The 15,765-nt window shown below is 44.6% G+C and overlaps 1 protein-coding gene across 1 annotated transcript in view; it reads left to right on the forward strand.

Annotated features, from left to right (window-relative positions):
* The window catches only part of stk10 (serine/threonine kinase 10), a 41,673-nt gene that overhangs the window by 1,881 nt on the left and 24,027 nt on the right, over positions 1-15,765 (forward strand). Inside the window, exons 2-3 of the mRNA XM_037118593.1 lie at positions 8,050-8,214; positions 15,115-15,163. Coding sequence (XP_036974488.1) covers positions 8,050-8,214; positions 15,115-15,163 — 214 coding nt within the window. The remainder of the gene's footprint in view (positions 1-8,049; positions 8,215-15,114; positions 15,164-15,765) is intronic.

Here is a 15,765-nt window from a genome sequence, read left to right on the forward strand (position 1 = left end):
ACTCACTTTGTTCCTCTGAGAGCAGTGTTGAGGACAAATCAACAGGAACACAGTTAAAGAATGAAATGCAGTATAATCTCTCTGTCATTCTGCACATCCCAACCCAATTTCTGTTTCATTCTGTCAGCTGTACGTTTCTATGGTTGATACAGTCTGCTGCAGATGAAGGAGTCTGCGATCAGTTCATCAGTTTTTCTGTTGGTGAATTAAAGCATAACTTTACACAAGTTATTCACATAAAGGTGAAACTGCGCTTCAGTTAAACTTCTACTATTTGAATTATGTACATTTATACGCTACATGCTTTAATTCACATGTGGAGTATGATTTTAACACGTGAAAACAAATATATTCAGCCATGTCAACCCACGTGTGCCTCAAACAAGCTGTTGACGTCTCAGGTGTTGTGTGTCACTGTCTGCCGTGAGCGCAGCGTGATGGCCAGTAGTTACACAGACGTTTTGACCTGCACCTAAATGTGAGAAATGTGATCTTTCCCTCGGATCCAGTTTAATGGACACATCAGAAAAACAACAGTTTCACTTTACTAGAACTGCTGTTGTGTATCCAGTGAACATGTAGAAGACAGTCAGTCTTCATCGGTGATTCCTGAAGTGTGACTTTAGATCCAAACTGCACTTTGATTTGATTGAACTCATTTTGGTGCGTGTTGTAATTCGTGTGACATATTGCTCAAATGTTGCAACATGTCGTGCAGACTCTCAATCTCAAAACACCACAATGCTGTGGTGATTCTTTAAAACCATCACTGATCTCATTTGCCTCCCTGTCAGGTCTTCTTTAACCAAACCACTTGAGTTTCTCTCAGCTTGAAGGTATGACAGTCGACTGTCTCACTTCCTGTCCGCCGGGTGTGTCCTGGGATGTCTTCTTTGTGTTGCAGACGTCTGTCTATGCATGCTTGCACTTGCTGGGAAGAGTGTGTGCGTGTGTGAAGGTGTGTGGCTGCAGCTGAAGCATGAAACAGAGGACTTGTATGGTTCTCTTCACTAATTAATGGCCATGTGCCACAGAGCACATTGCCCTGCTGCTGCAGGTGAAATGTTTCCATGGACACACCGAGCTGTGAGGTTACGCATCGTCAAGTTCTCATCATGGGATGAAAACCTCAGTGCATCTTGTCCTGTTGGTGTGTAATGTAAAAGACGGCATGCTCAACCTGAACTGTGTTAGTTTCCTACATACTGTAGAACTGTTGATCCAGACTGAATGTTCAGGACTACTTCTGGTTTTAGAGTAACTGCAATCATAGTGTGAACTGCAGTCGGTATGTTTTCATCCTTTTGATTCCAGCTTTGATGAAAGATTATTTTCATTGTTGATGAATCAGTTGATTATTGGGAACAAATTGATCAGAAGTTTGATCTATAGAATGACAGAGAATTGTGAACAATGTTTCCCAAAGTCCACAATGATGTCCTCAAATGTCTTGTTTTGTCCAGAACCCAAAGATATCCAGAGTGTGTTCTGGAGGGCAGACAGTCCAGCTGTCCCTGGTGCTGCTCCTCCAGCCCGCCTGGTCTGCTGTATCTTACAAGCCCAGAGTCACAAAATTACTGCCAGAGACACAAAACATACTGCAGAGTAGTCCTAAGACATACTCGCCATGACCCGAAGGAGGTTTCAGATGAATCAGGGATTTTGACCTTTTTCTCAAAAAAAGATAGATGAGGATTAATGTGATAGTTGGCAACTAATCGATTGTTTCTGCTCTACTTTTTGAAAAAACAGCAGGTTAGATAGCGAGACAACAGTTGTTGACCCGCTGAACATTGGGTACAATCAGAATCATCCCTGGAGCCTTTTTGGAAATGATCTGATCCACAGGAACCAGTTCTGCCTTTTTAAATATTTAATTTACGCACGTTAGATTTGGACAAAATCAGTCATTTCTGGCCTTTGATGATATTTGCCAGATGTTGTAGGACAACTGGATTCCTTTATGGCACTAAGTAGGACAAGTGCTGCTGGTCTGACTTGTAATGACAGATGGTGGATGTGAGTGAAAGGCTTATGGAAAAATCACTTGAACATGATTATCCCCCTCAGCTGAGTGAAAGAGAAACACGCTGGGTGCCAGCGAGGGGACGAGGCACAGCTCGCAACATCCTCTTTTCAAAAGAAACCCACAAGTGCTTTGTGAAACGGTACCGTCTTAATTTAGAATATGGAAGTGCCACAAGGCGTGTGTTGAAGTTCCGTTACTGAGATGAGCGACAGTGCTCCCTGAAACTCTGGTTCTAATCTCAGAGACCAGCCGGGCCTGCAGCTGACTGATAGGAGCCCTGCTGGGTGGGTGTGGGCTCGGCATGCTGGGAGTCCTCTTCTTATGACGCATCTACTGGCACTTACAGAATTGCCTTATCATTATTCCTAGATCAGTTCTAGATCCTCTAAATATCTGGAATGTTGCACTACCTGTCTGAGCTTGGTTTTATCAGCACGCTCTGCTCACAAACCCTCCAGTGTGCTGTTAGCTGCTGCAGGCGGACGTATGGCTCATCCGTCATGAGCTCCATGAGATGTTGCTGAAGGCCTTCATGACTGTGAGTGACTGACGAGAGCAGCGTCAGTGCACGTTATGTTCCTCCAGGAACGGTTCACTGGCCTTCTTCCTGTTGAAGACTTTGGAGTTTTGAATGTGGGTCATTGTGTTTTGGACAAAAATTTTGATAACCTAAAGTTTGAGGTTTGAGCTTGTCAAGTACTTCACGTCCAGTCCAGTTCATAAATTCCTGCTTTTCCTCTGAGTTGTTGCTGCAGAGGACATGACGGTAAACTGTTTCAGAGCAAGAACAACTCTGTCAGCAGTTATAAGTATTTTACATTATTATATTTCACAACTGAACAAATGAAATAAACAAACAGACCTTAAAGGACAATGTAATTTCAGACAGTTTTACTTTAATGTCAGCTCTAGATACCAAAAATCTAAATGGTATGTCGCCTAATAAAACAAGACAACGATAAACCTTGTAGTCCAACTTTGAGTCCCAAAAAAATCAGCAGCATACAGTCGACAGCTGGTCATCCTGTGCTTGTGCACCTTCTTCATCTGATTGATAAAAAACATCACTTTCACGGGCGTCTGCTGTCAGGGGTGAGCTTTTGTTAGCTGCTGTCATTATTTAGGAGCTGAGAACCACATTCCTGTTCAGACACATGGGGAGAGCCTTCAGAGGAGACATGCTCTACAGGTTTATGATGGGGCAAAGGTTTAACACACACATTCCCCCGCAGACGTGTGTTTGTAGAGACTCTGAATACAAGCGGAAAAAAAAAGATGTCAGCATGTGATATCTTCATTCAGCCTGGAGGTGGTTGACCCCAGAGAGCGTCCTCTGTGTCTGTTACAGGAGATCATCCGGACCAGCGACACCATGATTAGTTATCCCTCATTCTAAAGTACTGCTTCATTAAGTGGTCAGTGTTGGTAGATCTATGCTAAATGCAATATTTTTGTCATTTTTTTTTTTTTTAAAAAGGCTGTGTGTGCCTCAAAAAGTAATGGCACACACACACACACACACACACACACACACACACACACACACACACACACACACACACACACACACACACACAGCAGACTGGCAGCATGTGTGTGTTCACTTGGTCTCAGTAGGACAGTACAATGTGTTTGTGGTCTGTAACATCTGCTTTCACAGCTTCACCTTGTTTTCTCCATCAGAAGCCGGCGTGCTTCTCGTCATGGATTGTTGCCTTCAGACGGACTGTTGGTGAAAACAGATGGATGAATATATGTGACAGGTGGGGACAGACGTACCGGCTGGGATGACTAAAAACAAACAGTGTGGTGGACAGTGAGTGATGAGGCAGGAGGCTGGAGAGGTTTACTGCACGTGTGTTACAGTGAGAGGGTCACAAACAGGAGAAAATAAGATGTAAGGTGTTGAAAAGTGAGGTCATACTCAGGGAGATGGATCAATAGATACTCTTATGGGTGATTGATGAATGACTATCAGGAAAATGGAGGAACTGGGAAACAGATCCACAAGAATAAAGGTGTTTGTTTATTTTCATCCAAGTTACAGTTTGAATCTGTGCTCTCCGAGGATTGAAGGTGGACGAGTGCTGGAACAACTGTAGAATCTACAGTCAGGCTTCTATTGTGTTTCCACATCTATTTAGATGTATTTTCTGTGTGACAAGAAATTGTATAACCTCAACTGTTTAAAAGATGACTGACCCCGAATAGTCTTTAACTCGGCGGTCTGTGCCACAGTAAGGATGGGTGGAGTCATTCCGGCTCAGTAGGTGGGATGCACTCTCTCTGCACTTTTAAAGAATTGAGTTAGAAATTTCTGATTACAGACTCCTGCGCCTTTCAAGAGAGAATCCTGATGCATCTCTGAATCAATTTTCTTTCTCCACCACGACATACTGGGTTCTCGTGGTGACCCTTGTGCACTTTTTTCAACCCTGCACGTTGAAGACGTCACAGATGAACAGTGAGACGAGCTGCGTGACGGAGCAGAAACAAGTCTTCCGATCTCAGTGTGAACCAGCCCGAGACTGTTGTTGTGCTCTGGAGTTTGAGAGGAAGAGGAGTCGGTGAAGACTTGTTCTCTCTCAGGTGGCTACAGCAGCTACAGCCACTTCCTCAGTCCTGTGGCTGTCAGCTGCTGTTATGTAATCATCTCTGAGAGCATTTTCTTTTGTTTTCTTGCCACTTTATTTTGACTTGTGGAATCACATTGAGGAAGACGAAGGTGGCTCTTGGGCCGGCTGGTAACAACTTCTGTCATCCCTCTGAAGCTTGAACTATGCTTCTGGGGGCTGCTTGCTGGCAGATTGGCCTTGGAATCCCTCAGAGGCTTTTCGTTGGTTTATTTCAGACTGCAGTTGAATCAACTTGCTCTACTCGATGTTCCGCGCTACGTGCTGCTGACATTTTAAGGTGTGACTTTGCATGTTGTGACCCACAGTTAACCCGTCACACCTCTCTAAGTGTAGGTTCATAGAGATGTTTATGTGCATCTTTGGAAAACTCTCATTCCGCCTTTTACTCTGACTCAGATTGTAACATTATCAAGTAAAGATTTCAGCCAATTAGAGAGGAATTTGTAATGGATGGGTGCGGCTGCTGCAGGTCTTTTTGAAGGTTGTTGAGTTTGGAGAGGGTTCAGGAGGACGATGCCTCCTCCTGCAGCCATTTCCTCGTTTAAAACATCTACACACACTTTCACATTGATGTCATGCTAACTTGTAGGAAGTCAGGGGGTCCTGTGTGAGCCACAACAAGGCGTTCAGTGTAATTTCCTCTTGTGTACAGTCGGTAAGGTGCACACATAAACAGACATACCACACTTGAGGACCCTCATTGACGTAACACATTCCCAGAGCCACACATAAACGCATGAGGCTCACTTCTCTCAGCCTACCTTCTTTGTCCACTCCCCCAACCATCTGAAGGCCAGAGGCGCATTCCTCAGCTGCGTTTCCACTGACATGTAAAGGTGTGTGCGTGTGTGTGTGTGTGTGTGTGAAGCCCTTGTGACTCTGGGTCAGGGGGTTAGCTGAACACATTTATGAGCCCGACACTTGCACTGCTTTATGTGTTCATTCTTGAGTGTTTGATGCTTTTGATTTTAGCACAAGCAACAAAAACAGAAAAAATCCTTGTTGCATCCTCAGAACCTTCACTGTGGCCGTGAACAATCAGTTTGCTGCTTTTTGAAGTGGTGGCAAACGTTCATATATATGTCATCTTCGGTCAGACCAGAGTTCCACTGGAAAGTATGTTGATGTTAACCCCCAGATCATCATTATCATCATTACAGTACTCTACCTGTTCAGCCATATTGGCCTACGTATGTGAGACAAAAGACGAGGAAATGATGAGTGGATTGATGGAGAGATAACCCTAACCTGGTGACAAGAGAGGAAAGAAATACTAGAATACTGAAATACTGCTTCTTTCACCAAATGTGAATTTGCATCTACCTAGACATCCACGTAGGAAAGACTTGGCAAGTGTTTGCTAATTGAGAAGACATTGGCGAAATGATGATCAAATTCCAACATCTGGCTATAGTCAATTAGCAAACAGTCCCCATGTTACGCCTTTCCAACGTAATTCACTTCCTCAAAATCACATTTAATTCCCGTACTGTTGTCACGACTTGGCTACAAAGACCAGGATCGTTTTGACCAGGCTGTGAACATGTTTATTTCTGCTGTAAAACTGACCTTCTTTTGGGATCGACCTGCATTTGGAGCCACTTGGTTTTACAGAGTCACATCATTGCAATGCTAACGCCAGCGGCAGAATTATCTTTAATGTCTCCTGAAGTTTCACAATAAATGCATAGAACTTGTCCTTTGACAGAGTGGCAGATATACAGTCGGTCTGTAGCCATACTGGAAATCCGACCCCAGACTGTGGGTTTGTTGAGGCTGGCAGTGTTGGTGGAGGAGGGGAGTATGAATAGCATGTAGCTGAGATGTTAGCAGAGAAGTGAAAGTGTCTGGAGTCTCTGTGTTTGCTGTCGAGGCTCGTTAGCTGATTGATGGTTTGATGGCGGGAGGAGACGTCCTGTTGACTCACACTGTGGGTTTCTCTGGTGGGGAGCTGTGTTTGACAAACACAAAGTCACACTCACACAAAGACATGGCGGATGGAGATGAGTTCAAGACTGTGTTTTTGCTGTTAGCCTGTTCTGTTTATTCAGATGTTTTCCCACAGCCCCTGTAAAGTGTGCAGGCATCAGACCCCACCAGACTGTTTAGTCTGCCGTGTTCCCGCATGTCACTGGGTGGACATGGATGCTGTGTGCATCATGGGATTGCCTCCAGAGATGTGAAGCTGTGTAACTGTCTACACAAGAAAGATAAAAAATAAATAAATACAAAGAATTTACACCACAGATAATCGTCTTCAGTCATTTCAGATCATCTGATGGTGTTGGAGGTTCTGGATCATGGCAGCTTGTTTTTGACTCTATTTTAAATCCAGCTTGTCTCTCTCACAGTCACTGGTAGTTCTGTCTGCAGGCGCACATTAGTGTCGCATTTACTCACAAAACCCCATCATTCAGCAGCATTCACAACATCCAGCTGTGTGTGTGTGTGTGTGTGTGTGTGTGTGTGTGTGTGTGTGTGTGTGTGTGTGTGTGTGTGTGTGTGTGTGTGTGTGTGTGTGTGTGTGTTGCCTCTTCTTGAGTCACCCTACAGTTTGGATTGTTTTGATGCTTTGCAGAAAGGCACTGAACAATCTACCCGTGTTTGTGTTCGCCTTCTTTTATTACTCAGAAATTCTAGGAATTCTATGTGTGTGTCTTAGTTTACTGACACTTGATGGGTTTTGTGGTTCCTCCTTTGCTCCAGTTGCTCAGGCAGGGTGTGGAGTTCTCTTTCCTGTTTTGTTCCTAAATGTTGGCTCGTCAACATTTGACCTGCTGTCCTGTGTTTTCTCCATGTTTGGATTCTCCTTTGGCTATAGTTTGGTCAGAAGAGTCTGGTTGGCAGACTGAAGCACAATAGTGATCTTAGATAAAATCTTTGTATTGATGTCTGTATTTTGTAGTAGTTTTTACTTCATGCCCAATCTCTGCCACAGATTCACTGAGGTCAGTTGGCACCATCATGGGCTGACTAGTGCCACCGTTTTGTGACATGGCTTGAACTATGAGCTTAGACGCTCAACAGTGGCCTACCAGGGCCCTTACACATTGATATTGTCAGTTTGGTTTTGATATTTTCCACCTTTTAGCATGATATATAACAAAAAAACCTGTTGGCAAGAATGTGTAATCACAGTGTGACACGTTTTCTTTATGGCCTCCTTATATCACAGCCGCACCCCGTCTCTGCCCTGCTATTCATGGTTTCTGTGGAAGTATGTGTGACAGAAATTAACCTCTCCAGAGAAGTGAAACTCTGGAGTTCATAGGATAACTGGAACAAAAACAACTGTGCTTTTATTGACTTTTGCTTAGAATGAGTTTCAACCTCAACAGATGAACTGAATCTAACGCTGCTCTGTCTGTCTCTCTGCATCTTCAGGCCAGGAACAAAGACACGGGAGCTCTGGCTGCAGCCAAACAGATCGAGACAAAATGTGAAGACGAGCTGGAGGACTACATTGTGGAGATTGACATCCTGGCCAAATGTGATCACCGCTACATTGTCAAACTGCTTGATGCATTTTACTTTGACAACAAACTGTGGGTAGGTAGCACAGATCTCTGGTGAGGGAAACCACAGATGTGTCAACTCTTCTCTCTCTCTGTCATGATTTTGCACACTTACAGACTTGAACAGAACAAAGAAAGAAGACATAAAGCACACAAGGTTTATTTAAATGATAAGACAGTACGGTGATAGCAGCATGGGAACACTGTGGTCAGGGCTGATGTAGCATGAGACTGGTGCTTCATGTACCAGAGGGATGTTATCTGCTGTCTGTACTTACCTTCCTCATAAAATGTCTTGTTTTCACGGTGTTTTGGGGAGTTTCTGTGTCCATCCACTGAGTTTTCTTTGCAACCTCCCCAAACAGAACCACAACACACACATCTGAACTATCAGCTGGGAAGGAAGAAAACAGACCTTTTTAACCACGTGTGTTGGCAGACTCATGTGATGAGATGATTTCATTGCAACAGGATCCCATCTAGAGTACATTTCTCCACCGTAAGAAAGCACTGTTGAAAAATAAAGACAAGAGAAGTGGATTGTAGAAATGTGGGAGGACACAGGACCCCCGGGTGACATAATGCAGCAGAAATCCTCCAGCCGATGTTGCTGCGAGAACAAGGATCAGTTTCAGGGCAGCGTTTCTGCTCTCCAGTTATTTTTCCTCCCCACGCCCGCTCACTGGGTCAAGTGTAAACTTTTCAACTCCCTCTGTAATCTTCCCCTCGATCTGGCCAAGAAAAATAATAGTGACCTCATGCTGGGGCACAACCTTGAATATCTGAGGAATTACAAGGCAGCGTTAAGACTAAAGATATGTCATGTTAATCTTTTGTTTGTTTTATTCATAAACTTATGATGTTAATACAACGTTTTAAAGTTTAGATATAACTCGACTGTTTGGATTTTTTTTAAACAGAAATTAATTTAAGAAATGATAATTTTCACATTCTAAAAGTTAAAATACTTTAGATTTTCAGTCCTGGTTGATTTGGAATCACCAGACTTGGTTAGCTTGTTAACAGCAGGCACACTTTGATACTACAGTAAACACTGTTTGAATAGCTTCTGTGTGAGAAATGCAACAGAAGATCAACGAGTGTTTCTCTGTGCAGCTCAGCGATACTAACTTGCATTGTTGCGATCTGATTGCACAGCAGCCTCCACAGAGCAGCAGTGCTGTCCAGCCTTCCCCTGCAGCTTTTCACCCTACAGCTTTCCTCCGCTGCTCCACCATGTCCCATTACTCCCTTGAAACAGTAAAAAATAATCCACTGATGACTAAAGAAAAAAAAGACCAGTTTTTAATTCTGTTGACCGCATTTTTGCTGAACAGTTCTGGATAATTCCTGCGACGGCTTCACATCAGAAGTCAGCCCGTGTTTCACCAGCTGAGCACAAGTAACGACTGAACGAGGTTCAGGTTGAAATCCAGCTAAACATGACAGCCTTACATCATCTAGATAGATATGATTAGGTCCTCTACACACACACGCACACACACGCAGACAGAGACACACAGAGCTAGTCATAGTTAGCATTAGTTGACTCGACTTTGAGAGCCTGTGTTAGCTTGTGCTGATAAGTCACAAGTACAAACATCCCTTCCTGCAGCAATCAAACCACACGCTTCCTGTGTGTGTGTGTGTGTGTGTGTGTGTGTGTGTGTGTGTGTGTGTGTGGGTGTGGGGGTGGGTGGGTGTGGGTGGGTGTGTGTGTGTGTGTGTGTGTGTGGGTGTGGGTGTGGGTGTGGGTGTGTGTGTGGGTGGGGGTGTGTGTGGGTGTGGGTGTGTGTGGGTGTGGGTGTGTGTGTGTGTGTGTGTGTGTGTGTGTGTGTGTGGGTGGGTGGGTGTGTGCTGCCTCAGCTCCAAGCTGTGTTCATTTACTCTTATTTTACACATATTTACTCTCTGTCTCTTCATGATGTGTTATTTAGACTATAATATTCTGGCCTCAGTTTTGGAGACTCACAGCCATGATGGCCACAGGAGCGTCCGGCCTGCTGTAGGATAATTATATACAACCGTGAACAAGCTCTCCACCTTGTTGCTCTGAGCGTGTACAAGCCTCAGGATCTCAACAATTAGCCCAGTGGTTGGCGGTCAGGCCTCAGTAACCTCCGGTCGGCTGGGTGGACTGGGCAGGGGTGAGATGGTGCATTCCTGTAGCGACCCACCCGTTCTGCTTTCTGCAGGGCGAGAAAGGGATAGAGGAAGAGAAAGAGAGAGAGAGACAGTGAGAGAAGGGCTGTTTGTTCGCCTCCAGGAACAGTCTGGTCTTGAGGCTGCAGCAGGGAAGCCAGGCCCACAGCGTGAGAAAAAGAGGGCCTTTAACATGGTGACAGGACTGCTGACATCAGCACGGGGAGAGGAATGAACAGAGTGAGGAAGACAGAGAAACAGGAGGAGAACAGAAAAATGGATGAAGAACAGAGACAATAAACACAGAGAACTCACACACATCCTTTATAATGCAGCTGAGCATGCCGGTTTAAAGCTCTGATCCAGTCAACCCTTTAAAGCCTGTTAGAGATTATGAGGGATGATGCAAGGGCACTTTAAGACCTGTCAGTGATACACTGAGATATAATATCACATTTTCAAATTCATTTCAACATTTCAAATCATTAAAATATCCACAGTCCAAAAAAATTAAGAATGCAGTGGTGTTGTCAAAAATGTTGATATGTCGATCCACGTAGGTTCTACGGAGCGCTGCAGGAGACAGGATGTGTTGATACTTCCATATCTTTTGCCAGACAGCAGCAAAGTGATCAGACTGTGGCTGAGGAGGATTTAGTCCTTTAGTTTCCTTTGGGCTCAGCACAGACATCTCACTTCACTGATGCCACTGATGCTCTGGAGTTTGGTACCAGTGATGTTCTGGGCGGTTGTCATCACTTTGCTGTAGAACCTCGCTGTCCCAGTCCGCCGACGTCTCCTGTCAGGATGCTTTCTGTTGTTCCTCTAAGTGTGTTTGTGCATTTTGTACCTAGTTGTATACAGTTCTTCTCAGCAGCCTTTAGTGTGACAAAGAAGGAAGAAATGATCTGGCCTTTGCTGTAAAGTAATGCTGTGTACATGTTTTTCATATGCATCTTTCTATCTGTGGTTGTCGTATAGGTAAGTTAGGTTTACATGCCTGCTGGCTGTGGCTACGAGAGGTGGAAAGCAAATGGATAGCAGTGTGTCGTGTCTTTGTTGGCACCACCTCACATAAACACATCGGCAGAGCGTTAGTCACAGAGTAGAACAGTGCAGCTGGGATTCAGCTTTTATATGGTCGTATTTCTTGTTTTATTCCATGTTGCAGGTCTTTTGTTGGCAAAGCCTTTAGACTTCTGACAAAATGAGGTGGGAAATCACTGTAAGTACAGGAACAGTGCAGTGTCAGCGGGGCCCGCTCCATTTACTTTAAAGCATTCTGGATTTTGTAGACTGTGTCTAATGTGGTTCAGCTTGTTTCCACAGAATAGAAGAAGTATTCCAATCTGGAGACGTTTTCTACTGTACGACATGCAGCTTATCTTAGTGTAATAGTTCTGTTAAAGGAGAAGAGAGAACACATTCAACTCTAATTAGTAGATAGACATTTCTTTTACATCCTGTTAGCACTGAAATACTGGCTCCTCCAAACAAGTGTGTTTGTGTGTGTGCGTGTGTGTGTGTGTGTGTGTGTATGTGTGTGTGTGTGCGTGTGTGTGTGGCTTGACCAGTCGGGGCACATTCTTTACTGCAGCACAACTTGCCATCCAGAAGTCTGGCTGCAGAGAGACTGACACAAACACCAACCAGTTCCCTCTGACACAGCAGTGTAACATACAGCTACTTAGCTTCAGTGTAACATACAGTGTGGTACAACTGAGGAGGATGTTCTTTTGATTCATTAAAGAATCAAGTAAAGACCAGGAGAGGTAAATTTAAAAAGTGATGGACTGAAGGCTGAATGACGTTGGATCTCTGAGGCTACTGATGTTGATTGATGTTGATTTGTTGTTGAATCCAGTCTATATATCATATAAGAGTATATTTTAAAAACATAAAGAAATAATCCTCATACATATCCTTCATAGACTTGAGACAATGATACAAGCTGTACTGAGCTTGTTTTACACCTGACGATGTGCGTCACGTGTAACATGAGCAGTCGGATCAGAACTGGTTATTCATGAGAGGTTTCTCTGTTTTTTTTTTCTGCTGGTTTGAAGTGGGCGTGGCCATGATGGGGGAAATGTGATGTCACATTCCTCGAATGATCTGGATTAAACAACAAATGCATCAGAATTAACAGAGTTAAAACTTGTTTCTGAAATTGAAATTTCTGCTCATTTGGGTACAAATGTTCAAAGACACACTCATGTAATCGTTCTAAACCAAGTTTTCAGGTGCTGTAATGATCTTTAAGTCATGTCCTTGTCTTAAGGACAACAGATCAACAACAGAATGCAGGAGATGTGAAAGTTGGATCAGTGTAACGCTCAGGCCCGACTGTCTCAGACGACGTGAAACATCGGCAACACTTGACAGACTCACATCTGATGGGATTCGTCAGTCTTAACTTGACAAAAGAACATTGTTTCACCTGGAGACGCATGCCAAGATTGACATTCCTCATGTCCCACAGAATGATGTGCGTCTTCATGTGACTGCATGTCAGCGGAGGTATGAATAGTTTCTCACATTCGCCTGCACCTTTTGTACCTGTGTGGCTTTGTCTGGACTGAAACTCCACTCCCTGCCCAGTACCAGGCTGAGGTTTGACAGTGTTGTCATAGCAGACAGGACTCACTGATCAACTGACAATGACATCACGTCGCAGGTATGCTGCACACCTCCTCAGGGTGAGCTCTGACCATCTGGAATCCCAGGATTATTATGAAATCCTGAGGTGGTTTTATTTTCTCTGGCTCCACTTTGCTTGAATGAAACATGGAGTTGTTGTCAGACAGTGGCTGACTATGTAAGGAGGGGAAGGAAAGGTGATTGCTGGAACTTGCTGTTGGCCAACCAGACACCATTTAGGGAATGTGTTTTTCTGTGCTGTCCCTCTCTCTGTGCTGTTACTCCACCACTGACTCTGCTATTACACATTTGGCTGTGTGTCTCAGGAAGTGTGTGCAGTTACAGCCTGGCAGGCCATCACACACTCCGGTCTCAATCCAGCTGTCCAGTTTGCAAAGTGTGTGTATTCTAGTACTTTCACCACAGATGTCAAAGGGTGTTTGATGTAGATGTAGAGCAGAGGGAGTGATGACATCACATTAACCGTCTGTATGTGCAGCAGCCGACACTGTTGAACTGTTGAACAACTGAATCCCATGTAGAAATGTGTTTACTGGTTTTCCTAAATCATTCTTGACGAGACGAGACTTTCTGGCCTATCAGATGTTTGTAACCAGAGAACTGAATGCAAATCATTTGGTATTTTAAAACCTTTGAAATATTGTGAAAGTGATGAGTTGTGATCTAAATAAAACAAATATTTTGTGTGACCTCTTATTTTACCAGGCTGGTGTCTTTGAGATCAGAGATGTGTTTTGGGTTTTTCCATGACAACTCACCCAGAATTCAGAACTTTTCAGGTTTATGTCGAGGATTTTCTTAAAAAAAAGTTATATAAAAATGTCTATTAAATTCATGTTAACAAGCTAAATCCTGTAGCTGTCATTTGAATATCTTTAACGTTATAAACGTTTGCCCTGTTTTTCTTTGTCTGTGAGTTTACCAGCTGCTTTCTTGTCACTGGATTGGGTTGAAATGTGTCCTTAACATCCAGGAGACCCTGAGGACACTTAGCATCATGTTTGATTGAAGCAGCTATTGCTGAATGGTTACCGTTATCAGATCGATAACAAGAGAGTGAAGTGAAAACTAGGGGAGATATACATTCTAAAAAAATGTTTTATTGTTATAAAGTTGATTATTGTAATTATTGTTTGCAGCTGAGTGTGAAGCGGCTGGGATGAGAATCAGCACCTCCAAGTCCGAGGCCATGGTTCTCGTCCCCTCCGGGTTGGGGGAGAGCTACTGCCTCAGGTGGAGGAGTTTAAGTATCTTGGGGTCTTGTTCACGAGTGAGGGAAGGATGGAGCGTGAGATTGACAGGTGGATCGGTGCGGCGGCCGCAGTAATACGGTCGTTGTACCGGTCTGTCGTGGTGAAGAGAGAGCTGAGTCGAAAAGCAAAGCTCTTGATTTACCGGTCAATCTACGTTCCTACCCTCACCTGCGGTCATGAACTTTGGGTCATGACCGAAAGAATAAGATCCCAGATACAAGCGGCTGAAATGAGTTTCCTCCGCAGGGTGGCAGGGCGCTCCCTTAGAGATAGGGTGAGGAGCTCTGTCACCCGGGAGGAGCTCGGAGTAGAGCCGCTGCTCCTCCACATCGAGAGGAACCAGCTGAGGTGGCTCGGGCATCTGTATCGGATGCCCCCGGGACGCCTCCCTCGGGAGGTGTTCCTGGCATGTCCCGCTGGGAGGAGACCCCGAGGAAGACCCAGGACACGCTGGAGTGACTATGTCGCCCAGCTGGCCTGGGAACGCCTTGGGATCCTCCCAGAAGAGCTGGAGGAAGTGTCCGGGGTGAGGGAAGTCTGGGTGTCTCTGCTCAGGCAGCTGCCCCCGCGACCTGGTACCGGATAAGCAGATGAAAATGGATGGATGGATGGATGGATGGATGGATGGATGGATGGATGGATGGATGGATATTGTACCCAACAACAGCCGGTTTGGAATGACATGACAGAACACAGAGACATTAAGTTTAATGTTAGTGGGTGCATGTGCTGCTGATGAAAAGTGATCTGTCCTTCCTGTTGTTACATTTAGAACCATGATAGGAAGATTGCAGCTGTCAATGACATATTTGTACTGTATGTACATGAAACTGGGTCAAGTTGAACTCACCCCTTCTCTCCTCCCCTTCATTCCTCAGATCATGATCGAGTTCTGCCCCGGAGGTGCTGTGGATGCCACCATGCTAGGTAGGCCTCCATCTATCTGATGTATTTTTATAATCGCTCCAGCTTCCTCCATGTCACGAGAGTCCACACCTGCAGCAGTGCTGTGACTACACCTGTCCCTTGAGCTGTGGCTTTAAGGAGGTGTGAATAGGAGAAGCCATCAATGTGAATGTAGAGAAAGCTAGTAAACCAGCATTTATCCTGGTCTGTCTTTCAGTCTGGCCTTGAATGCTCTAGACATAGTGGAGTCCTCTGGTGTGGGAAACCCCCCCAGTCTGTTTTCACTTGGTAATCCACATCCTCATAACTGTCTGTACCCCCACTGCAGCTAAGCAAACACAGACACACTAGAATAAAGTCTGCAGGGCAGGCCTAGCTTGGATGTGCGAAAGCTCCTCTGATCTGGGATTACTTATCCAGCAACACTATCTGAGAGGCTTCATCGATGTAATCACGGGTTTACCTTTCTCTGTTTTTTCTCGTGGAGTTCACACACCAGTTCAGTCCTCAAGACTTTGTTTGGCCCTCATTGTATGGACGAGGAATTTGGAATGTGCACAGCGTGCAAAATGGGTTTTGAACCCTCTCTGAGTTTACCTGAGTCTCATTTCTATTCTGCCCTC

This window comes from Acanthopagrus latus, chromosome 13 (genome assembly GCF_904848185.1).
Source record: "Acanthopagrus latus isolate v.2019 chromosome 13, fAcaLat1.1, whole genome shotgun sequence".
Classification (NCBI taxonomy): Eukaryota; Metazoa; Chordata; class Actinopteri; order Spariformes; family Sparidae; genus Acanthopagrus; species Acanthopagrus latus.